This window comes from Eurosta solidaginis, chromosome 3, assembly GCF_040869045.1.
Source record: "Eurosta solidaginis isolate ZX-2024a chromosome 3, ASM4086904v1, whole genome shotgun sequence".
Classification (NCBI taxonomy): domain Eukaryota; kingdom Metazoa; phylum Arthropoda; class Insecta; order Diptera; family Tephritidae; genus Eurosta; species Eurosta solidaginis.
The window spans coordinates 41,765,702-41,792,250 of NC_090321.1; the positions used below are offsets into that span (position 1 = coordinate 41,765,702).

The 26,549-nt window shown below is 35.7% G+C and overlaps 2 protein-coding genes across 14 annotated transcripts in view; both read left to right on the forward strand.

Moving 5' to 3' along the window:
* Positions 1 to 26,549, forward strand: part of LOC137243612 (ecdysone receptor-like) — a 641,164-nt gene that overhangs the window by 489,945 nt on the left and 124,670 nt on the right. The window lies entirely within an intron of this gene.
* LOC137243614 (ecdysone receptor-like) overlaps positions 1 to 26,549 on the forward strand; it is a 223,266-nt gene that overhangs the window by 169,839 nt on the left and 26,878 nt on the right. For 2 of the 4 annotated variants that reach the window (XM_067771498.1, XM_067771495.1), the window contains exon 2: positions 10,932 to 11,628. The exons of the other annotated variants lie outside the window; for them this stretch is intronic. In XM_067771498.1, the coding sequence (XP_067627599.1) occupies positions 10,932 to 10,960 (29 nt within the window). In that variant the 3' untranslated portion in view covers positions 10,961 to 11,628. Of the gene's footprint in view, positions 1 to 10,931; positions 11,629 to 26,549 lie in introns of those variants that run through there. 4 annotated transcript variants of the gene reach the window in all.

Consider the following 26,549-nt stretch of genomic DNA (forward strand, 5'->3'; position numbering starts at 1 on the left):
CACTATATACGAAACCACTAGGCTGTAAGACATATAAGGAGTTGAATCCGAATAATTGTATGCGATGTAAATGTAATTCGGAATAAACGTAAACTCTAGCATCACATGTGAAACTTAGAAATTCTCGATAGAATCCTAAAAATTTAATGCATAAGTTATTAATTAGTATGAACTGTCAATAAATCTAAATTGTAAATGGGAATGCTGAGGTCTCCTTTCTTTTAGAGGGCACCTAAGGTATACAGGTAAGGGGCCACCGAAATTTTAGGTGCGTCGGTGGCCATGGATTTTGAGGGTGGGACTAAGCACCGGGCGTCGCAACACCACCCGCGGCGCCCCCTATGTATATTCGGCCCTTTTCTTTTTTATTTTTAATTTTTTCAGCTTTTTTGTTATTGTTTGGTTTTTCAGCGGTTTTTTTTTGAATTTGATTTTCAGCGTTAGTAACCGGCCATGTCCGGTTCAGTAGTATTTTTTGCGTCAGTTTTTTTTTGAATTTGAATTTAAATTTTTGAATGTCAACGGTCTGTCCGTGACATCCGGTTCGGCCGGATGTTGTGTGATTTTGAATTTTTAAGCGTTTTGAGTCGGTCTCTGCGCTTCTGTCGGTTTTTTTTTGAATTTGACAGCTGCTCGTTTTGATAGGCATGATAGGAACATTTTTCTGCTTATGGCGCAGGAACAGTAAGGTTGGCAAGGACCCGCCCCAGCCGACAATGACTAGCCACTGTGCACCACCACATCATGCCGACCGCCTTCCTTACTGCTTCCGTTGTAAATGCGATAACCATAACAGATGGCGCCCAACGGGATTTGGTGCCCGAAGCGCTGTCGCGCTGGTCGTTTTGGTCAACTTGTGAAGTTGACCATCCCATCAGTCCGAGGTGTGCAGCCGCAGGAGCAGCCACCTGCGTTGCGGTGGGATGGTTGGACGGATCAAGTTGTCCAGAATGATCATCGATGACAGTTGCTGAGGGCGCCATAACAGATGGCGCCCAACGTGGCGCCTGAGGCGCTGGTCGCGAGGGTCAGTCGGGTCAACCCGTGAAGTTGACCATCCCACCAGTCCGAGTGAGCAGCCACAGTAGCTGCCACCTCCGTTGCGGTGGGATGGTTGGACGGATCAGGTTGTCCGGGCTGGTCATCGGGGGCAGTGGCTGACGGAGCCACGGGACTTCACGTCGGTCTCCGGGATTTTTTTATTTTCACCCGATGAGGCAGTGCTAAACGCACTTGATTTTTTTTTGTAAGTGGGATTTTAGTTACCGGAATGTTGTCCGTTAGTCGGCTATGGAATAATTTTGTCCGCTAATTGGGTTTAAATTTTTTTTTGTAAAGTAGTTTTTTTAGGTTCCTTTAGCCGAATTTGTGTTGTCCAGGGTGAATGTGTGTGTGCGTGTAGTGAGGACCCCAGCTCATCCCACGTCCCAGGTGGTAGCTTGGAATACCACCTGGAGGGTGATGGGTTGAGCTGGGATTCCGAGTGGCACTCCTTCCTGTCCCCACCAGACTGGGGAGCGGTTTCGAAACCGCTCCACCCATTGCGGCGGAGGCAGGAGGGGTGTCCAGGGAGAATGGACGGGAGGCCTCAGCACCCCCAGCCAGTCCCACTAGCGAGTCCCAGAGACCGCCTCTGCGTTGCGGCTGGGTGTGTTGGGACCAACCTGTGTGTGTAGGAAATTGACCCTAGTGGTCCCAACCAGTCCCAGAGGCAGGTCCTTAAGACCCCCTTATGCGTTGCGGTTGGGAGCACTAGGGACAAGAATGAATGAGTTTGTGTTTTTTTTTAATTTTTTTTTGGAGCCCGAGTGCCTTCGGGGAATGGGATGTCAGTGTTCCCATTGACTACCCAAATATTTTTTTTTGGCCTTCTGTGGGGGCGATAACCACTAGCCTTTCGGAGTTTGGACGAGTTCTCCATATCAAAATGTCTACACCTTTTTTTTTGTTTTGGCCTTCTGTGGGGGCGATAACCACTAGCCTTTCGGAGTTTGGACGAGTTCTCCATATCAAAATGTCTATACACCTTTTTTTTTTGTCTTGCCTTTTGTGGGGGCGATAACCACTAAAACCTTTCGGAGTTTTGACGAGTTCTCCATAACAAATGTCTAACTGCCGCAAAGCCCTTATAACTAGGAAACAGAAATTATTCCCAACTTGACTTAATTTTTTTTTGACAGACCTATGTTGCCCGGCTAGCTCCGTAGTAGGACTTTGAGACTCTTATCTCAGGGGTGAGTCGTGCCCCACGTTGCTTGTCGTCGGAGATCCCTGGCAATGGCTTCCCACAGATGATCCGGTTCCCTGTTCGCTTCATCGTCAGGTCTTCAAAGCGAAGCAGGTTTGTTACGGTCTGCTGCTACGGTCTACGGCTACGACCCACTTGGGAGCGTGTTCACGGGAACACACCTAGCGATGTGGAAAGGGTTGCGATGAAAAAAATCGAAAAAGAAGGGAACAGACAGACCGGCCATCACTAGAAGACGGGAAAAGAGAAAAAAAAAAAGGAAGAAAAAACCACCACGAGTTTCCGAGGAAAAAAACTTCCTTTTCCTTTTTGCTGGCGGTCTGAAGCGGTATAGAACACAACCCTCGTGACCAAAAAGTGGCCAAGTGAAAATTACAGGATACTTAAGTGCATCCACATATAGTTGGTGGAACTGACGAGCGCGTTCTCAAATACAGATAGTTCACCATCAAAGTTTGGGCGGTTTATAGCAATCGTAAAACACTCCTCTACATATGTTCATCGTATTTTCTGAATTCCTCAAAGCCGTGCTTATATACATAGCCAAATTTTGAAAGGCTAAGGAGCTACATACGGGAAGTTTACATTTTAACATTCTAACCCGAAAATTGTCTCCGAAATGAGTGAATTCAATTAAAAACGAATTAAGCTAGCCGGTGGCCACGTTGAAATTGTTTTAACCTACTCTCAGGACGTGCTAAATTCCCAAACATCGTGAATACTAATAAATAGTAATTGGAAGGCATCGGCGTTGCCTTCTCCGCGTATGCGAGGAGCACGGGAATGTTGGAATATTCCCAACGATTGCCACGTAATATACACGGTTCCTCAACTTAGCAATAGTGGTGTTGGCTTAGCGGTGTCATTTCCATCCACACCAACTACAATAGCACCAACCATATCCAGTGACCCCGGCACCGTCATATGCCAAGACGCCAGACGTACCACTCCTAGAGTGACATATCGACAATAACAGCGTGTGCAGTCTTTCGAACAGCAACATCAACAATTGATAGCACCTCAAAATCCACCTTCCTCACATCTGGACGTTCGCGGAGCCAACAGCCTCGTCAGGCCTAAGGGCTGCCACCATTATTGCGTGCAATACCGCGCGCTACCAAATCAATTGCGCCAACAACGAGCGTAACCACCACCGATTTTAGTAACAACAATAGCAGGGCCGCCGCATATAGGCCTGCTACTACCACCCAGCTGTGACAACTTACCGGCAATGACCAACAGTACCAACACCGGCTACAACAACAACGTTTGAAACTGGGTGAGTCCGTTCCAACTCGGTGAAATTGTATTATGTATCTATATGAAGTGATAAAATTCGTCACTTACAGATTATCGTTTCAAATTTTTGTAATTCATTCCAAGCACGCTTAATGAACCTAAAGACCCCTTTCTGTAACTCGATTCGAACGTACGGTATATGAATTCGGACACTTTGGTGCTCTTAACTCTGTTGACCCGTCGGATAAGTGCAATGTAAAACCCGTTCTGTAATCTTGCGAATAAGAACCATTGTTCTGTAAAGCTGTGAAAGGTCAATACAGTCAAGAAATAGAAAACCAAAATTATGAAAGTTTGAGTTCTGCAAATAATTTTATTCCAGTCGAGTTACAGAATAGTGTCACTAGTATATATATAATACCTTACATATTTGAATGTGTCACTCGGAACCATAAATTTTTTTTATACTTACCTGCGAAAGCCATGTAAATGGGTAATGCATTACACATTAGCGACATAGGCCTTTCTGCGAGAGTTATAACCTAGATGCAACAGGGGTTGGGGAGCGATGTCCTTTTGAACCCGGAACAATAAACTCGTTTCAGACGTTTTTTTTTGTATTTTCAAATAACGTCGCGAATGAACCCTTGCACAAAAAAAAAGGAAGAAGAGGAAGAATTCCCCAAATTAAATGAAATACATAAAAATGAATTTAATGTAATTGCACTAGTAATTAAAAACCAAAAGATATTTAGTACATTCAAAATATTTTCTACACTATATACGAAACCACTAGGCTGTAAGACATATAAGGAGTTGAATCCGAATAATTGTATGCGATGTAAATGTAATTCGGAATAAACGTAAACTCTAGCATCACATGTGAAACTTAGAAATTCTCGATAGAATCCTAAAAATTTAATGCATAAGTTATTAATTAGTATGAACTGTCAATAAATCTAAATTGTAAATGGGAATGCTGAGGTCTCCTTTCTTTTAGAGGGCACCTAAGGTATACAGGTAAGGGGCCACCGAAATTTTAGGTGCGTCGGTGGCCATGGATTTTGAGGGTGGGACTAAGCACCGGGCGTCGCAACACCACCCGCGGCGCCCCCTATGTATATTCGGCCCTTTTCTTTTTTATTTTTAATTTTTTCAGCTTTTTTGTTATTGTTTGGTTTTTCAGCGGTTTTTTTTTGAATTTGATTTTCAGCGTTAGTAACCGGCCATGTCCGGTTCAGTAGTATTTTTTGCGTCAGTTTTTTTTTGAATTTGAATTTAAATTTTTGAATGTCAACGGTCTGTCCGTGACATCCGGTTCGGCCGGATGTTGTGTGATTTTGAATTTTTAAGCGTTTTGAGTCGGTCTCTGCGCTTCTGTCGGTTTTTTTTTGAATTTGACAGCTGCTCGTTTTGATAGGCATGATAGGAACATTTTTCTGCTTATGGCGCAGGAACAGTAAGGTTGGCAAGGACCCGCCCCAGCCGACAATGACTAGCCACTGTGCACCACCACATCATGCCGACCGCCTTCCTTACTGCTTCCGTTGTAAATGCGATAACCATAACAAAGGCTTTGAAGAGATTTACAAACCATAATCGAAACAGCTGTCGCCTTGTCCGTCCTGATGTCACGTTGTTTAAATTTTTCCCAAATTATTAAATAAAAAAAGTCGAATTTCACTATATAAATTTGCCAAAATTGTAAGTGGCATTAAAAGCGTAATTGTTGTTACTTTTTTGTATTATTTTTTTTGATGGAAAATTACGCCCGGCTAACTGCCTGTCTGACGCTTGTTAATCTAATCTTGAACTCATTTAATTCTACGCGCTAACTACCAAATAAAGGAAAGGAAGCGCTATGTTGGTTACATTTTTTTGGAATGAATTTTGTGCTGGTACCAATACATGCATACAAATATTTCTATACAAATTGTAGTTTTGTTTTAACAAAGTTTTTTTTTTACCAATTTATTATATCAAACGCATATATATGTAGATATTCTACGGACATTTATGATGCTATCTACGTTTAAGCCACCTGCTACTGTAGCATTTTGTTTGCTTATTTATTTATTTTTGTTATTATTATATTTTTGGGTTTTTGGCAAATTCATGAACTCGTGTAGCTTGACTTGCTAAGCTAAGCTAGCCTGCTAACAACTTGAACGCCTGCTGCCTTTTGGCGGTATTTCGGCATTTGTTGCACTCGTAAAATATAGAAATTTATTTCAATCCTTTTACGCTGACAGCAACGACGGCTGCTGCTACACATTTATTTTGTTTAAACCAATTTTTTTTAGCTTATCGAATTTTGCGCTAAATTAGATTTCAATTGGCTTTCAAACCAGCAGCGGTTGACAGCAAACAACCAACTGCTACAGCTAATGGCGGCAGCTGTTTTTGCTCTATAACGCAATGCATGAGAAAAAAGTGTAGCTTAAAATGCAGCTTCTAAAATGTTTGTCTTAAATAGTATTTAAAGTTGACTGTGAAATTGAAAGGTTTCAAGCCGCCTGCTCGGGTTTTTTTCAGTGGCACAAATGTTTTAGATACATTTGTGTGGTGTGCGTGAAAAAAGTTTTAGTATTTTTTTATATTTTTTTTATTTATGCTGAACCAGCTGCCAATTATCGGCTCACCCTAATAACATATCTACACTCCTTTTTTTCGGCAAATGAGCATACGGTTTAGTTGTTCGTACATTTGTTTCCTTTTTGTTACGATCTCAATCGCTAATTCCATATAAATATCTATAGCAAATAATTTGAAATTTAATTGCCAACGCTTTGCGCCCATTTAAATTGGCAACAACTGCTGCGTCTGGAACGCTGTATAATTGGCGCTTTCGTATTTTAGCTGTTTTGCATATTTAACATTTGTTATGCAATTAAAAAAATATTCATTAAATTAAACTTTCATTATTTGCCAAAATTGTTGCAAGTGTCGCCGGAAAATATCAATGAAATTCTTTTTCGCACTATTTTAAGTACTTTCGACATGCAACCATGCGGTTGTTCCTTTCAATGAAAGTATATTTTGTTAAACAAATTTTTGCGGTTTTCTTTTGGGTGACGATAATATCTGTTGTTATGCTAATTTTGTTTTTGTGCAATTTGATTATATGGTCTTAATTTTTAATATGGATAGTGTTTGGCATACAAGTGACAGTTGCTGAGTTGCATACCAAGTTGTTTTGAGAATCCTCAAGAAAAAACGCAATATAGACCGCTGAAAATTCTACCTCTTGTTTCAGCCGCTTACAGCCGATCCACTTACAGACGACGGTCAACCGGATGGGATATTAAATAGCCCCAAATTGGTAGAAGCTGTAGTAAATAAACATTTTTCAGGTTTTTTCATTGCTGTTGTCAACCCCAAAAAGTCTGACAAACACACATACCAAACATTTTGGGGAGTGGCCAACGTTTGGCGCATATTAAATTTGGTCGTTGGAGTGCATGGACTTTACTGGATTTTTTATTAACACATTTTAAGTTAAATTTCATACCCGCTGCCCGTTTAGGATTCGGCATCACTTCAAAAATAAGGTTTTTTCAGTACACATATGTATACCCCACTGCAAGTTCTGGGGTCAAGTCCCGGGCAAAGCAACTTCAAATATTTAGAAAAAAATGTTCTAAGCGAAGTCGCCTTTGATAAGCTCAGCCAAGTATTTTTTATACCCCAAAGGCAAACCCGTTAAAAGGCTTACTTCGGTTTCACCATCAAGCTAGAAAAACGGGTCGTCTTGGAGGGTTACAATCAGGGCCTACTTTTGGTTATGGAGATAGCACTTGTCAACACCTATCCCGCGACTGTTATTGAGGCTCCATCTAGAAATATATTTTATTTCTTGTGTGCTTAAAATGCGGCTGTTTATGGAAAGTGTGACTTAATGAAGCACATAGTGTGCTGGTTAACCTGTGATCTGTCTACTTCCGCTTTTATGTTGCAATGCAGGCAGACTTAGTATAAACCTTCCCTGGACGACATAGGTTTTTGCCACTCCAGAATTCATTTTTTGACAGAAAATTGCCTCGTTCGCCCATTTCTCCCTATATCTAGACTTTTCCCGAACAGCCTTCTCGATTTGTTGCTTATTTACTTCTTTCATATCTCTGCATATCATATTCGCTGCTGTCTTGTATGAATATGTGTGTTGTTTTTCCCATTGGATAGAGCCGAGCTAATTTCTCCTAAGCCTAAGACTATGAAACCATCTCAGCGCTTTTCTCGCTAAGCTGACAGTGTAACTAAGGCCGCTCGGTGGCTGCTCTTTGAAACTCGGGGGATTTATCACGATTTATACTGCTAACAAACCAAGTAGTATCTCATTTAAGTTAGCAAAATCGCTTTCCAAAGTAACTTCTGCAGATATAGATACTATCTCAAAATTGCGCCCACTTCCTTTTTGTAAACCAATTTCTGAAGCTGCAACAATAATTTCTTTACAATAGCCGCTTATATATTCGTAAATACATTGTATACATTAAATCAATTAAGAAAGCACAACGCCTTCGAATTTGGGTTAAACGCATTGAAAGACCAACAATTGATTTTATTTTGACATATCGCCTTTCAAGTAAATGCTACTTAATCTCTTTTCTAAACCGACACATTACGCCTTAAGGTAAATGAAAGGAAATCTAGAGAAATAGGATATAGTTGAAAAAAAAATATTGCAAAATTCAAGCCAAATAATCAGTCAGCAAATCAGTTTACAATTGTATTCAATTACCACCTGTTAAAGCATGTTAAATACTTCAAAATAAAATTTCATTTTTTGCCATTTATGGTTGAAACTTTGTGATTTCAAGTGCTAAAATATTGAATATTTTGCTGTTTCAAATTTTTTGTTTTTTTTTTTCATATTTTTGCACTATTTATTAGATTTATATTTTTTTTTGAATTTGAACTTTTTTATTTAATTTTATCTTTATTTTGTTGCAACACCTCTCTTTTATTTCGAGCTTCGTTTTTTCTTTACTTAGACTTCAATCACGTTTTTGTCTAGCTTTAAGCTCCTCCTCCGCTGTCGACAAAATTATAATTTCGCACTCAGCAACAAGATTCATGATTGCTTGTCAAAACAACCTGCGTTACTTTATCTGTCACCTAACGGTTAATACAAGTTTTATCATTTAACTGTTAATGAAAGTGTTGGTGTTTGAAGCTGAATGTAGAAAATGTGAAAAAAAGCTTTAAATAAAAATATGTCCATACAGGTATAATAATATTTATTGACTGATGGCAAAACAAATCGACAGTTTGTTTGTAATGATAATGACATTGGACTCGCCCAAAAATGTTATCCAAACTGCGTTTTTCTAGTGAATAGCATTTTTTGGAATAAGAATTAGTATTGGTGGTATTCTGATTTATTACTTCGTAGAAACTGCAAGAAGAGAAGTTACATTTCTGAAAGCATTGGCGATACTTCGTCAGACAGTCCGTCATGGCTTCAGATTGTCTCGAAGTAATTTACTTGCTTCCAAAACCGGGAGCTTCCTAAAATGACTTTAACCACTATTGTTTCCCTCAAGCTGTTTAAAACAATTTTTTCAAAACATTAGCTTTGAATCGCTGGCCTTCGCCCTAGCCAAATGGCGCCCGAGCACGACCACTGTTGATGAACAACTTTTTTCGCGAGACTCAAACTAACCCGGACTTCAATTTCCCTAGAATAAGAACAGCAATGTATTGATAATATTTCTGGATATCCGGCAGTCCGTAGCGCTATGCCATCAACGTAGAAGTCAATAGCACAGATATCTGCTACGTCCACGGCGGCACCATAAACTTTTTGATAGCACTCGGAGAGAACTCCTATCAATGAAGATTGCAAAGAAAACATCATCCACTTTCCATACGTGTGGCGAAATCTAGCTAATAGCATTTGAACTAAGTTTGTGTTGTCTGGTGAAACCGACATTCGGTAGCGTAGTTCCATCCTAGAAGTCAATAGCACTGACATCTGCTAGACTAGAAGATCGTGTGGCGAACTCTAGCTAACAACTTTTGGCCTAAGTTTGTGCTGTCTGTTCTCAACGAAGTATAAAACTGCTGTGTAAATTACTTCAACAGCTTTGTTGGTCAAAATAAATGCTACTTTGTCCACCAGCCGGGAGGCACACCGGCCAACAATATTTGCGTAAAATCAACAAACCAAATTTGTTTTTCTTGAATTAAGAGCCATTCGGTGAAATTGAACGTATTATGGTTACTTATTGTTAACCGAGTTTTTTTGTTAAGAGAACAAATTTGTTTAGTAAGTCCAACAGTTAACAATATTCTGTAGAAATTACAGTTTCTTAATTAATCTATCTGATTTTTCTGTTAAATGAACTGATTTATTTTATCACTTCTAAAAATCAAAAACACGCCCAGCGGCCGTAGAATATACCCGCTGCAGTTATTTCTACCTTAAAAGGCGACTAAAATACCAAATTGATGCAAGGATTGTGTAGCGCTACCTTTTCAAGGGATTGCCAGCGCAATATATAGCTTCTCCAACCCAGTTGTCAGCCTCACCTACCCGTTGCGAATCCTGTTTCTTAAACAGCCGAGGCTTTGGCAGTCCTAAGTTCCTCATGGATATAGGGGGTGGGAGGGCGGTATGGCCTAAGAGATTTCATGTGGTAATCCCAAATTGTTTCCGAGATGGTCGGGCTAATACCCTAATCTTGCTTGTTACCGGATTTGCATCCGACAAAGGACCATCAACATCGATAACAGTGTTATCGTAACACTCCCCAAGGCCTTTGGCGAGTGTCCTTATCGCTACAACAACTACAAAATTACTGCAAAAACGAATAACTGTCAATGTTTCGCATTTACATCAAAGTTGCTGTTATTCTAAAGTTAACGAAAATCTGTTATTTTTACAGTCTTAATTGATATTCTTGGGTGACAATAATAATTGTTAAGTTAACAGTGTTATGGCCTACGAATGGTGAATTTTTTTCGTTGATTTGACTGTTGAAATGGTCAATTCAGAATCCTCACGTGCGAATTTGATTCAACAACAATATTCGATGGATAAATACTGAAATTTCGGTTAAAATCACCCGTAATTCAGTTGACTTTACCAGCTTCTATTTTGGACTAACCACCTGATATTGGTTTCAAAATATCGAAAAAATTTGAAGCGTTTATCAATCACCACCACTAGGCTTGTGTTATCCGTGAGAGCCGCTATGGCTGGCTGTAAATCATCGATATTTTTAAGATATCGATTACTCATGATTATTAATTTAGGGATAGTGCTGCCAGTTTCACCTTTCATGAACTTTTGGAAATTTTGAATAGTTTTTGCATTTATGAAGTTGGCAATTTTGCAGTGAACTTAAACTTGAATTTTCTAACTAGGATCAGAATTACATGAAAACTTTTACAAATTCGACTAATTCATTAAAACTAAATGTAATTTTTTTTCTTGCAGGTACGTTCCTATTAAACGAAAAAAAGTAAAAAAGGAGTAAGTAAATAAAAAATTTATTTTAGGCGAAATTAGCTTATTAGGACATCAAATATGAATTACGCGATTAAGAAAAAAGTTGAATAGCAGCAAGTGCTAATTTCCATAAGTCATTTGTCTCATAAAATCCTTGAAGCTCATTATTTTTCACTTAAGTCGAAGACAAACAATCTATTAATAATAAAGTTAATCCGCTCGGTGGCGACTACTATAGAAACGTAAAAACTCACAAATACATGAATAATGAGGAATTAGAAACTAAAAGCTCAACATATTTACAACGCTGTGTAAAAAATAAGCATACAAATAATTAACAAGGACATTGCTAAAAATAAGCGAACAAAAAAAACAAATATAAATTTTCTTATATTTAGGAAATGCGAACAAAAACATAAAAAGCAAAAAGAGCTGTGTATGCTGACAAAGGAATATTACTTAAAATAATGCTAAGAAAGGGTTGGTCGCATGAGGTATTAGTTTTGTTTAAACACAACACTGAAAATAGGAGTGGTTGGGCCATTAAGTGAATATAATGGTTAGAGAGAAATTTTTAAAAAACCATCACAGTAATATTTATTTGCGTAGATAAAGCTTTGAGGTCGCATTTGGAAGTGGCACTCCTTTCAAAAAGGATTTCTCAAAAAAAAAAAAAAAAACCAAAGTCAGCAGACAATGAAAATGACTCAGTGAACGTAAAGAAAATAAAGGAAATATGTATATGCATCGGTCAGTCATTCTCACGTGAGCCATATGGGATTTCTCAGCTAGCGAAATGTATCTTCATACACTGAAAGAAATGGTGCTAGTAAAATCAACAAATCGGTTCTGTTGTTCTTGACTTAACGGAGATTCGGTGAAATTGATCGAATTATGGTTAATTCGACCGAGTTATTTGTCAAACGAACAAATTAGTTTAGTCATTTCAACAGAAGAGAAATCGTCGTTCTTAAGTTAGAAAAATTCTATAAAATTGACAGATTCCGAATCAATCAAACTGATTTTCCTGTTAACACAACTGATCTCACTAGTCATTTTAACAGCGATCAACAGTCAATACATAAGCAAATTTCAAAGAGAATTTTACTGCGCTCTCTACTTTGTACTTATGTATGCTGTGTACTATACGTATGCACATATTTACGTATGTATATGGCGGCCGCGGTGGTGTGATGGTAGCGTGCTTCGCCTACCACACCGAAGACCCTGGGTTCACACCTCGGGCAAAGCAACATAAAAATTTTAGAAATAAGGTTTTTCAATTAGAAGACAATTTTCCTAAGCGGGGTCGCCCCTCGGCACTGTTCTGCAAGCACTCCGAGTACATTTCTGCCATGAAAAGATCTCAGTGAAAACTCATCTGCCTGGCAAATGCCGCAACATAGGTACTGTCATACAAAGCTGTCGCAACAACTTTTTTGTTCATTTGACTACGAAAACGGTCAATTACGAAACAACGATTTGTGAGCAGTTGATTCAACATCTTGCTGCGATGGATAAAAATTGACAGAAATTTCGGTTGAATTGACCCGTATTTCGGTTAATTTTACCAGTCTTTTTATTTCAGTGTACGTTGGCAGCGAATCAGTACGCACTTTGCGTTTGAGTCATTACTTATATCAAGTATGTGTCTCAAAATATCGAGCGCTCCCTTATGCAAGTGAACGCGTAGGGCAAACAAAAGGAGAGCTAGTCACGGCGCAGAAGTTTTCGACCACACAATGCTCTTCAAGGTAAAAAGGACAGAGAGTATTGCCATAGTTTCACACAAAGTCAATTGTTTACTCAGTCACCTCGTGTTTTATCGACAGAATTTCTGTCAATCTCCGATTAATAACTAAATGGAGGAAGAAGCTTTTTTCGAAAGCGCCTCCGACAGTCAATTACAGTTTAAATAACTGTTATTTGCAGCGCGTCCTCCAAAGAAACTATCGTTTCATTCCACTCTCAGCCACGTACTCCAAAACCTTTGAAAACGGAGGTATCATTCCTCATATAATATCTAACAACCTTTTCTACCCACAAATGTCGTATTGAGCTGTTCGTCTATTACATCCACTTTCGCCGATTTTATAATCAAAGACGTCTTGAATTAAGTCGTGATAAGTCAGTTGATGGCTGGCGAATATTAGACAATCCCAGTTAGCCAGCCATTCCTCTTTACGAAAGAATGCAAGGGATTTCTTGTATTGTATTTCTTTTTTCGGAAAGAGCAAATGCCTCATGCACGGAGCGGAATATGCACCTAAGCCTCATTGCAAGTATTTCAAAGTGTGGGACTCGTCTCTTTGTGGTAGCAGCAAAAACACTGAAGTTTAGGGAGTGTTGCAGATAATATCACTTCCTTCCCGGATACGATTACAGTACTAGCACTTTCTAGTACAAACCTCGCTTGCATGTAGAACGATTTTCCCTAAACTCACGAATCGTCGGGTCTGTGGATTTGAGTCGGCTCTTACGACAAGCATGACCTCCGCGGTTCTAAGCGTCTTAACGCGTTGAGGCTAAGTGCCCCTTCCTATTTTGAGCGGCTACCCATTAAAACTTAATCATCACTAACTGCCCATGTAACTTCTCGTTCTTGAGACAGCGTTTAGCATTATTTCGGTTACGGAAGTGAGCTTCATGGACTTGATGGCTACTCTTACGGTTAAAGTGTAAGACATTTTTTTTCGAAATCATCTATGAACTTGATCATCTATGAACGTCAATTATCCTCCGCCTGACCTAGCTTAGTTTCTGCTGCGCCAGGTCGCAGCTTCGTGCTATTACGACTACGGCACAGCCTCTCTGGCTAAGATGCATAGCAGCTTTCTGGCATATCCAAGTGTAGAAGGCTTTCGTAAATGACTTTCCAGTCCTCGGGACTTAGGATCGAATCTTGGGATGCTCCGGCTGCTATATTCGCCTTTGCTTGATCGTGAGTAGTTTTGTACATTGTCTCTAATAGAGTTCCTCGAAATATCTAGCAAATATGCGTTACCTGGAAAGGCTGTTCTAGTACCTCAAGCAGGCCATCCCACCTAGTTAAGCGAAACGCTTTTTCGATGTGAAGCGTGACCACTTACACTATCAGTATTGCTTGGTGGCTATCAGTTTTATTTGACTGCGTCTTTGATTACTGCTATGGCATCTATTGTATAGTGCCACCACCGGAAACCACGCTGTCGATGATACAGTTCTCCACTATCCTTTGGAAATTATAAACTTACTATCTGTACATTTTAGGCCTCACTAGAAGCTGTTTAATTTTTTCTTTAAACAATTAAGCTTTGGTGTCTCCTTTAAGAAAACACTTTGAGAACAGAATTTGTGTTTAGCGGACAGATACATTTTAAAGTTTATATGAGAAAAAGGCTCTGAAATTCCTACTCAAATACGCTAATATAAAATGTTTGACGTCTTATTCGTGCTTAGCATCTTTCATCATTTTTTCAATCACCATTAACTGATGTCCAAATGGTAGATTTGTCTTTTGTTGGCCTATCTTTACATAAATTCAACCCTTGTCAATCTAAGGTTTTCTTTGCCATCAACGTCTTCCTAATTTGTTTTCAGGACAATAAGAAATAAAAGCCGTGTGATATTAAGAATGACCACAGCACAAAATGTAAGGGGCTAAACTGACCAAAAAACATACAAACTATATTTTTTTGAATATATGCAAATAAATATGGCTTTGTATGCTAAACAATAAGGGTGATCAAAAGTTTGCAAAAAATCAGCAACAAAAGCAAAAAAGAGCTTGCATTTACAAAGGCTTTGCAATGGTTTCCGGTTTGAAGACGCCACTGTGGCGATGGTCAGCACATTGGGAACGGCCGGGACATTTAAGAAATACGCTGTTGAATTGCAAATATCTTCATGTAGAGTTTTTTTTAAATTTAGCTTGATATTTCTATTTTTGTTGTTGTCACAAATATCCTTTTCGGTGTAATTATATTGCCATTTATTCTTTTGAAAATTTGTAAAATTTTTTTAGCTATACGCTTTTCATAGTTTTTTATGGGATCTAATAAAGCTGTGTGGTATTTATCTTTTGTTGTTGGTTTTATTTTCTTTAAGCTTACATATCACTTCTTCTTTTGGTTTCGTTTTTTACGCCATCACTGTCACGCATTAATCATTTAATGTCAACTCAATGCGTCACATTTGACTTTATTACTCGCTTTTATATTTGTTTTTTGTTTTTTTTTTTTTTTTGGTATGACCATTAATTTAAGGTGATTTTTTTTTGTTAAATTTTGCATATAAACGCTGAGTATACACAAACGTAGAAAGGAAATTGCCTAAACCATTTGTCATTTGAGCAAAATTGGTTAAAAAATTAAAAAAAAAAGAACCAAGTATACAAAAGAATATGTACTCATCAACTTAGAAAAAATGTTGGACGGCAACAATAACATTACTGCTCTACACAAACATTATATTAAAAAAAAAAAAATTATTGAAAACATTTTTTTTTTGAAATTTTTACAAGAAAAATATGTTGGCCCTCGCAAAGCAGTTTTATAATATTTTTATTTTAGGAAATTTCCAAAAAAATTTAAAGGCATTTTTTTAAGTTTATGCTAAAAAGAAAAAAAAAAATCGCAAAAATATTCATTGGAAATTATTTTTTCATTTTCCGATGAAAAGTTGAATTTTATCTCATAATAATTAAAAAAAAAAGTTTTACTTTTGCATACTTGTTGGTACTGGAAAAAATTTTAAATATATTTTTGAAAATTTTAACAAAGTTTCTAAAACAAATTTGTCAAAATTTTTTTCAAACATTTTTTTTAATTTTACCACACAAAAACTCTTTAAACACTCTTTTATGAGAATATTTACAATGAAAAAATTGTCTCCGTTGGCAAAGTTTAAATTTTTCTTTTTTTTCAAAAAGAAAGAAACTCATCCAAAAAAATTTTTTTCTAAAATTCTAAACATTTTTTTTTAATTTCAATAGAGGTTTTAAAATTACTTTTTCCCTTGAGCTTATACTTAAAAGTAAAATTTGCAAACCACATAAAATTCTTTGTATTGAAAATTTTATCATAAAACATTTTGTAGCTTTTTAAAAATTTCAATTTTATTTCATAATAAGTAAAAAGAAGTATTGTTTTTGCTGTTTAGACTGCGAAAAATTTCAAGAATATATTTTTGAAAATTTTACACAAAAATTATTTTAATTTTGCAAAAGAATTCATTAGAAAAAAGTAGCTAGGCTTTTTACAACGTAAATATTGTCCTCGTTTACAAAGAAGTTTTAAAATATATTTTTATAAAATTTCAACACAATTTTTGTAAATATTTAGTCTAGCTTAAAAAAGTGCAAAAATATTCATTGATAATTTTTTTTATTTATTTTTGTCAAAAATTTATATATATTAAAATAATTGAAGTTTAAGGAAAACTTTGCAAAAAGCTCATTAAAAAACGATTTTTTGAAAGTTCTTACAACAAAAAATATTGTCTTCGTTAGCAAAGAAGTTTCAAAGTTTGTTTTTTTCAGAAAATTTCAACAATCTTTTTAAAATATTTTTTTTCTTTCAGTTTATACTAAAGATAAAAATTTCGCAATAACGTTCACCAGAAATTATTTTTTTTTTTTTGTGAAATATTATCACAAATAATTGTTTAGCTTCGCTAAAATTTAAACTTGCTCTTATTATAACTAAAAAAAAGCGTTATTTGTTATGAACTGCCAAAAACTTTTTAAATATATTTTAGAAATTTTATAAAATTTTTTTTATTAAAAAAATTATCCGAAAAAGCTGTTTTTATTTAAATTTTATTCCAAAAATGTTTTTAGTTGTGCAAAAATGCTCATTAAAATCAATTTTTTTTTAATGATGCATCAAAAATATTATCTTCGTTGGCAAAAAAGTTTTAAGATATTTTTTTGTGTAAAATTTCAACAAAACTTAACAACATATTTTTGTTATAGTGAAAATAAAAAATTGGCAAAAATGTGAATCAGATTTTTTCTTTAATTTTATCTAATAATATATTTTTTTTGTTACAGAAAAATTTAAAAAATACCAAAAATTGCAAACTTTTTTTAAATTTTATTTAAGCTTCGGAAAAATAAAGATTTTATCCTATTGCAAATAAACAAAGTTTTACTTTTGCAGTTTTGTTCCGTCTGCCGAAAACTTTTTGAAATATATATATTACAACAAATTTTTCAAATAAATAAAAAAAATATTTAGTAAAAATTTCTCAAAAACACGATTTTGAAAATAAATTTTGTAGATAATAAAATGATTGGTGAAAAATAAAACTGAATTTTTCTTGTTTAATTTTACCTCAGAACTTTTGCAAAATTTAATAACAAAGATATTGTAAGGTTAGAATTCTTGTTCTAAGTAGCACAAGAACGAATTTTAACCAATGTTTGCAATAAACAAAAATGTATCAAAACTTTTTATAAAATAAAATTTAGGAAAAAAAGCTCAATAAAATCAAACCAAAAACTCAAAAAGCATTTCACAATAACTTGTGATTGACCGGTTCTTTGACTCCAGTTGAGTGCATTCTATTTTTATAATTTTTTCAATTTTATTTGGAAGCTGCGCATATTTTATTCAGGGACAATTTGATTTATCTGCCTGTCAGTTTGCCCCGAAAAAATTTACAAATTCTTTTGGACTTTTTTTCCAAATTTTTTTCAATGCATTAATATGTCGCTTTTATTTTGACTGCAGTCAGCGTGAAAGTGACTAAATTTTTTTCTCTTACCGCCTTTTCTTTTTAAATTTGGTTTTTTTTTTAAGCATACATCATTACATACATGCTCCTATCTAACATATGCGCGATTGTAAATATTTATTTTATTTATTTTTTGTCCAAATTTGCTTTCTGTTCTCATTGCATTGCTATGCGCCTTTAAATATTTGCCGCTTTCGTGGAACTGCAACAGCCCCTCCCCACTTCTCTCTCGCTTCCATACTCTTGAATTGTCATGCATAATATGTAAATTCCGCGAAATTGTACCGGCTGACAACTCGACATGCACAAACTCTGCCCTTTGGTGACTCTTTTTACTTAGCTTTTTTTTTTTTTTTGGAGATTTTGTTTGCAATTTCTTTTTTTTTTTGCACATTTCAAATTTTACATACATATGTTTATGTCAGGGATGCACCTTAACGTTAAGCTAATTGTTTATCAAAAAATTTCCACCGTTTCCGTTGAAACACTTCGAAATATTATCGATAAAGAAATTATCAAGATAAATTGTATCTCGTTTTTAACCGAAACGAAAAGCTTTCGTTAACGTTAAAAACGTTAACAAAAACGTGATACTTTATGTTTGAATCGTGCTGGCAATGCTATAGCCATGGTGAAGCCGTAAGGTGGCAACAACGAGCGCACATACACACACAAACTCTATGTAATTTGTTTGTGTAATTCGTTGGTGGTAATGTCAAAAATACTCTGAGAAATGTTTGTACTGTCAAAATTCATGAGAAAAGTTGCAATCAGCTTGGCTAATGCTTTCACCTTTAATGACTCCGCCATCAATCAGCTTTGCCAGCATAGTTTGAAATTAATAATCAACATAAACGATTTGATTTCGTGTTGATATGGCAGAAAACGAAACGAAATCATTTCGTTAATTTGACGATCTTAACGTTAATAAACGAAACGAAATGACTTCGTTTCGTTTATTAACGTTGATTATCGTAACGAAATGATATCGTTTCGTTGGTTAAGCATGCCTGGTTTATGTTTGACTAACAACTTGATTGCCTTTATTTGCATTATATGCTTCTGTTTGGTTTTTGGGCGTAAGAAAATTATGAATGCTTTGTTCAAAACATGAATTCGTGATTCTTAGTTAAATAAAATTAAAAAAAAAAATTTATTGAAAATGCTTACTTCGTAAGTTTAATGAACAAATTAAAACAAAAAAAAAAAACTTCTTTTAAATAATATTTGCCCATTAAAATTTTAATTTGGTCTTCCCGCTTATCACAAACAATTTAGCTTTTTTCGTGAAATTTGTTTATCTCAACACGTTTTTTCTGCTGTACTTCCTTACTGTCACTACGTTTATCTTTTTTGCATTGCAAGGTGTGTCACGATTTATTTTTCACTGTTATTTACATACATACATGCATTTAAATGAAATGTTGACTTTCAAAATTTTGCCTTTTCGAATGCCATTAAATTTATGACCCTATTTGGAATTTTTATATACGACAGTATTTTTATATGTTTTTTTCATATGGGAAAATAAGTAAGGTGATACCCTTATGTATGTTCGTATGTTCGATTTGGGATCTAAATACGTAACGGAAATTATACAGATAGCATATTTTAAATGCATATTAAAAGAAACAGATAACTGTTTCAGACATTTTTACTAAATTACTTTTTAATTTTGTGTTGTGAAAATTTTTTAAATTTGTTGGCCTCTCTGTGCGGTTCTTCGATCATTCCTCAGGTTCATTTTCACAATTTTCAGTTAGTCCCTTATCCATAACTTATCGAAATTCTCGTATTTTTCATGCTAAATGAAGCATCAACTGCTAATTAAGTGTGGTGTAATAGTGTAAACAAAAGTCAGCTGTTTTGTTGGCTCTCGTGCAATCGCAATATATTTTCGCGATTTGTTCTAAAAGAAAATTCGCAATTATTGATTTAAATGGGTCACCAGTGTCGGTGTAAACGAAAATGTCAAATAAAGGATTGCTATTCTCTAGTTAATTTCTAACTTAACTAGAAATGATGGACGGCCCGGCCCCTATTGTTATAAATTGAAACGGGCTATAAAACTACATGCTTTGAAATCTTAAAACTGGAATTTTTTTCGAATTTTCGTAGTTTTTTTAAAAAGTATATGCACTTCTACATATATAGTGTGTCGCATAACTGCAAGCACATTGACTTTAAAATAAATGGCAACTCTACTTCCGTTTAAAGAGCACAGCATACGTCATCCCATCTGTTTTGCATGCCAATTCTTACGAGAAGAATCTGGCATATAAAAAAATCCAGAAACCGAGTCGCAGCTATTACTCTACATTAACCCGGGTCCTTTTGTATAGACAAAAGTTAACCGAAATCGCGCCATCGATTTTTCGATAGGATTTGGGATCAGGAAAAAAAAGTTCCACTACGCATGCCCAAAAAAATTATTTTCGAGCCTGCGAAATTAAATTTTTTTACTTTTTTCGACTTTGTTTTTAAGGTTTTTTTCATGAAAAAAAAAAAAAATATTTTTTATGGGTATGCGCAGTGGAACTTTTTTTCCTGAGCCCAAATCCTATCGAAAAATCGTTGGCGCGATATCGGTTAATAAATCGACCCAGTCTACTCTACATACTCGGTTACGTGAGTTGTCATTAACAGATCACACTCCCTTTTCTCGTTTCACGCATCACGGGATGATTATGTTAAACGCCGTGTCTGAATGCACTTGCGACTAAAGGGGTGTTGATCACACAACTTAAATTAACTGTTATTTGTTGTTGTAGCGATAAGGACACTCTTCGAAGGTTTTGGAGAGTGTTGCCTTTGTTGATGACCCTTTGGCTGATATAGATCTGGTACGTTCCAGTAACACGTACTGGCGCAACAGTGACATCTATTATTGAAAAATTTGGTTTATCAAAAGGCAGTAGGTCTAAACCAAAACAGAACAAGTTTTATAGCTAAATAGAACTAGAAATTAATTTTGATTAGTCTAGTTCGAATTGGTGCATTTGGTGGCAAAGTTTTTGCGGTTATGGACACTGACCCTGGAATCACAGCTTATGTTTAACAATCAGTTTCCGAAGTTTGTTTTACTCCTCTTCGAAATTAATCGTATTACGTGAAAATTCGATTTTCGGGACGTGATGCATTAATTTTCGCTTCATACGATAATTTTATAGTTTTATGAAAGACGATTTTAACACATGCGATACTATGAAGGTTACCAGCAAAACACTCTTTGCCCTGCACTCCACCTCTTGATTATCAAGATTGGAGGTCTTATGCGAGAAGTTTCCGTACTCGTCATTCCCAAAGTCATTCAAGAATGCTGGAATACAGATTAAGCTTAATGCATTTCCGTTATTGTTACTATATTATTGTAACCGTTCGGTTAAGGGAGGAATGTGGAGGGGCATTATATGGGACGGAAATCTGGTGAACCTGTTCACGGATGAATCCATGCTGAACGTGTCTGCCAGTGGATACTATGGTGTTCTGCTGGCCAGTTTCTTTCTGCTAATGTACAGGTGGGCCTCGATCTAGCGTTTGCTTGGCTGACACCATATCTTACCGCGTGTCGAGATCTCTTTGGCCCTATGTTGACACCAAGCGCTCAGTGAAGCTATTATAGTCTACAATTCGATGTGTCCTCTATCCGACGTTATTGATTCGTTAAAAGGGAACTTCTCAATGAGCGGTAATGCGGTGCACTAATTATAGTGCAGGCCGCTAAAGTGGAATAATCTAGCCACTTTAAGCTCACCTGTCGAGCGTTTGTGAGGACAGGAGGAAACTATTGCGTTCGAAACGTCTTCGACTATTCAGAGGAAATTTCCAAGATTGGTGGGTGCCTTATTTGTAGATTTATGGTTGCTAAGTAGTGATTCACTGAATAACTGGAAGCCAGGTTTACCGTTTGCGTATGTGGTAACACGACGGAGCATACTAGAAATGTAGAAGTTAGCTGACCTTTAACTGGACAGCTGCCATCCAACCTAACCTAACTTAACCGCATTGAGCATTCGCTCTCTTAGAGTGACATCACATTATCAAATCCCACAAAAAGATATAACGAGTCTTCTAACTCTCTTAGCAAATAACATTGTTCATTTCACGCTCTCGCCAGTAGAGCTTCGAATATAACTGCAACATTTTTGTAGTAGTATGTGTTAAAGGAGAGAAGTAATAGAAAGTTTCCAGCATAGAACAAGCGAGCACTGATTCGCTGCTTGCTTTGTACTCAGCGTTGCCATATATTTTTTTTTCCAATTCGTCAGACGCCGCCCAAAAAACCGTCAAAAATCGTCATATCTATGGCAGCAACCAATAACAACCAAAGTTGAGTTAGGACGAACTTGGGTTATTACCAATGGGACGTACGATTTTTTTCGCCGTAAACAAAAATGAGATCGCCGCATTTCATTCAACAATATTAACTTTAAAAGCGCTTTTCTGAAAATTGTCTTTGATTGTTATTTTTTGTTGTAAAGAACAAAAACGTCTTAAAAGATAAATTTTTTATTACATACAAAAGGTACTTGTTTTCTTATTTCTATTTTATTTTTCTTTTGTTTTCTTCTAGCTCGAATCGAACCTCGCATAAACTCCTATACCATTTTAGTTTCTTAGTTATACATTGTCGCGTTCATTTTTTTTAGCATATTTATTTGCGGTTCAATATTATGACAGGAAAAGTTATTCAATTTTAAATAATCTTGGGCTAGCAATATTACTTTTAATGTATAAGTTTTCAGATGGTTTCGGATTTTTTTTTTGTTTAAATTTATTTTAGGAAAAAATCGTTCTACATTCGCTGAAGAGTGTGGCAAGCAAGCACATTAGATCTGCACCGAATGCACATAAATTAGAAAAAGCGTATGTAGAGCCAGCTCTTTTGAGAGTAGAAATAGTTTTCCAAAAAACTTCTGGAAGAACCTTTGAAATGTCTTCAAAATATGTCTTAAATTCTAAAAACTTTAATTCCCTACACTCGCTATCAATATCCTGCACAATTTTCTGATCGATTGTGTGCGAAAAATGTTGCAAGACCATATGCAAAGAATAAATTTTTTTCCAGCAACTTCTTTGGGATCTATGAAAATTAAGTTTTGTAGAACAACATTGTTAAAATCAAAACGCTTTCTAATTTGATCACACAGTTCAATATAAAAAAAATTACCTACAATCTTGTTCAAATTTAAATTCTTCTTGCTCGGAAATGTTAGAGGCGATAACCTTATCCATCGCATAAATTCCTATATTAATCTGATCACTTCGCAATTTATTTGAAATGTTTTTATAATCTATAATTTCTATGTTGTCTAATACATTCCGGCTTTACAAAATTATACAATATACTTAAATAAAGTCTTTTTACTTCTGAATACATATTATGTACTTGAAGCCCCCCACTCTGGAAAATTTTATTAACTTTATTAATATTTTGAACGATATACTTCAGGATGAAGAGATAAATTTCATTCATATCATCCAAGTTATCAAGAATGGTTTTTGCACTGTCTATTTTTTCTACACTAACAGCTTTCAACATTTTAATACTCTGTATACTACTGCCTTCTAAGGATAGCCCGCGAGTTTGACATGGATGTATCATCTTTTTTGGCTGCAATTCCAATAGCGTACTTATATTTTCCAATTGAGTAGGTACTACTCTGAGAACTATTGGAAACGCAATTATACACATTGCGCACCAATGTTTCTACACTGCTGGGTAGCTTTATGCAGGCATACGAAGAGCAAATCGCCAAAGAATAACATATACATTTAAAAGTAATTAAGTTAGGAATATCTTTTTCAAAAATTCGGGCGACCGAACGCTTCGAGCCGGTCATGTTATTGGCTCCGTCTGCAGCAAAAGCTAGCATATTTTTAGTATAAGGTATACAATATTCAATAAAGCTTGTATCTCAATTTTAAATATATGTAATTTCGTGGTGTTTGAATATTTAAAATAAATCTTACATAGAAGGCAGGATATAATCGTAATTTTTCATTACAAAATCGTCCAAGCGTCATTCTAGTTGAAAATCGTCAAAATGACGACGGCGTCGTCAATCTGTCAACGCTCTTTGTACTATACGATATATGTATTACATATATGAAAGCCGAATAGATTTCCAATACTCTTACTACTGGCTTAGATTTGGGCAAGTGCATTTTATAATGTGACGTAAATGGAGGAACAAACAAGGTGGCAGCAGGGCTACATACACACTTTGTTTTTCTAATTCGATGGACTAACGGCAAAGTCGTACTGCGCCGCAAGTTGAAGTGTCAAGTCATATTGAAAAAGTAACAGTTTTGTTTCGCCATTGTGACGTAGTTGCATTGATTGTAACAATTTTTAACCAGTTTCAGAGCAATATCTGTTTTATGGCTCCTGAGCTCAACTAAAACTGTTCTTTTCCCGATGAAGAAGCAATTCCGCGTTAGTGCATATATATATGAAAGCAGTTTTACACCTATACATACATTACTATATAACTTCGATATACTTTTATAACCATGCATTTTTTGTTGAATACTTCTACTTTCAGCTATTTTTGCGTCTTATAATTTTTGCTTGCTAAGCCTATACAACGAATGATGTCATACCACAAAATAACACTTCAAATGCGAAAGTATTTTTAACTCCCAAAAAAAAAAAAAAAAAAACAGAAAAAAACAACAAGCAAAATAAAAGAGTAAAATAATTGCATGTGACTCTGGTGATTTCGAAGATAATTTTCTACAGCACACATGCAAAGCGAAACGAAATTTTAATAAAAAAAAAAAAGAATTGAAATAAAAAAAATAGAATAAAAAAAGAAACAAAGAAAAATAAATTTCGCAAACAAAAAATTTGTAAAAAATTATAAATAACTACAACCAAAAATCATAGCTTCTTTGTTCAAAAATTGTTACTTAATTTGCTATTGTTCAGCGTGTTTTTGTTGAAATCTTAAATCTTACACGAGCCTCTATTCACTAGCGCTTCAGTAACTTTGTTTGGTATAACAAAATATTTAGAATGCCTTAAAAAAATATCCTTAATGATCATGCATTTAAAGTAGCACACTGAAAGAAAAAGACTGGTAAAATCAACCGAAATACGGGTCAATTCAATCGAAATTTCTGTCAATTTTTATCCATCGCAACAATATGTTGAATCAACTGCGCACAAATCATTGATTCGTAATTGACCGTTTTAGTAGTCAAATGAACAAAAAAGTTGTTGCAACAGCTTTGTATGAAAGTACCTATGTTGCGGCATTTGCCAGGCAGATGAGTTTTCACTGAGATCTTTTCATGGCAGAAATGTACTCGGAGTGCTTGCCGAACAGTGCCCAGGGGCGACCCCGCTTAGGAAAATTTTCTTCTAATTGAAAAACCTTATTTCTAAAATTTTTATGTTGCTTTGCCCGGGGTGTGAACCCAGGGTCTTTCTTCGGTATGGTAGGCGGAGCACGCTACCATCACACCACCGCGGCCGCCATATACATACGTAAATATGTGCATATATATAGTACACAGCATACGTAAGTACAAAACAGGTAGCGCAGTGAGCGTAAAATTCTCTTTGAAATTTGCTCATGTATTGACTGTTGATCGCTGTTAAAATGACCAGTGAGATCAGTTGTGTTAACAGGAAAATCAGTTTGATTGATTGGGAATCGGTCAATTTTACAGAATTTTGCTAACTTAAGAGCGACAATTTCTCTTCTGTTGAAATGACTAAGCTAATTTGTTCGCTTGATAAAGAACTCGGTCGAATTAACCATAATTCGATAAATTTCACCGAATCTCCGTTAAGTCAAGACAAAAGAACCGATTTGCCGATTTTACTAGCACCATTTCTTTCAGTGCACAATAGCAAAAAATTAAAATGAAATTATTTTTGAATAGAAACTAAATGTTAAAGAAAATAAAAATAGAATCCCAATTAAAAATAAAAGTAGCTAGCCGTGGGATACGTAAGCAGGTTTGTTCTATGTTTTTTCATCCAATTTTATTTTTTTAATGTAAATCGCACGGCCAAGCTTGCTATCATTAATCAAGTCTAAAAATTTTAGTTTCTTTCCAAGAATGATCATGAAACACACACACAAACGAATAAGTTCTTTAGGTGTGCGTTTTAAAACTAAAAAAAAAACGAAAATTGTAATAACCAACGTCATTTCTGGCAACTGATGATCTTTGTGAATCGCTTGAAAATAATTATATCTACTAACAGTTTGGCGCATTATTATACCGGCGTGTAGATTAAGGCTCAGCTTCTCTTCCAGTTTATGCTGCGCCGAATATATTCTACAAACTTACGGATCTACACGTTTTTACCGACTGCGAATGACACCTGCTACGACGGATGATTTTTTATGAGAAGACGTACATTTGATGAGCCTGCTGAGCCATATCGAGCGAGAAACTCGTTTAGAAAAATTTAGAACACTTTTATGTTAGCTGTGCTATAACTTCAACCAGGGATGTGACCTTAATTTGGGATGAATGAGACTGTACGTTACCGTGATCCCCCTTAAGAAGTATTAACACCGAACTACTTCTTGATCTCAATAATGTTTTGACAGGATAGGACGAATGGAAAAAAATAAATTAATTAATTTTGCTTAGTAAATTTTCTGATATAGGTTATATAATTGGTGTGTATTGTAACGATTTTCGTTCTTCCTCGTCAAACTTGGTTTAGATAAAAATCTGCTTCGGAGTTGTACCATCTTCAGTGCCTTGTTCCTTTCTGTTGATGTCAAAAACTGAGGAGACATTTGAACAAAGCAATCCTTCGGGACAGATGGCTTATTTTTATCGTTATCTCTACCAAAGACTTAGGAAAATAACTTGATACCCAAATTGAACCGGTTTTGCCTTACATATTTATTATTT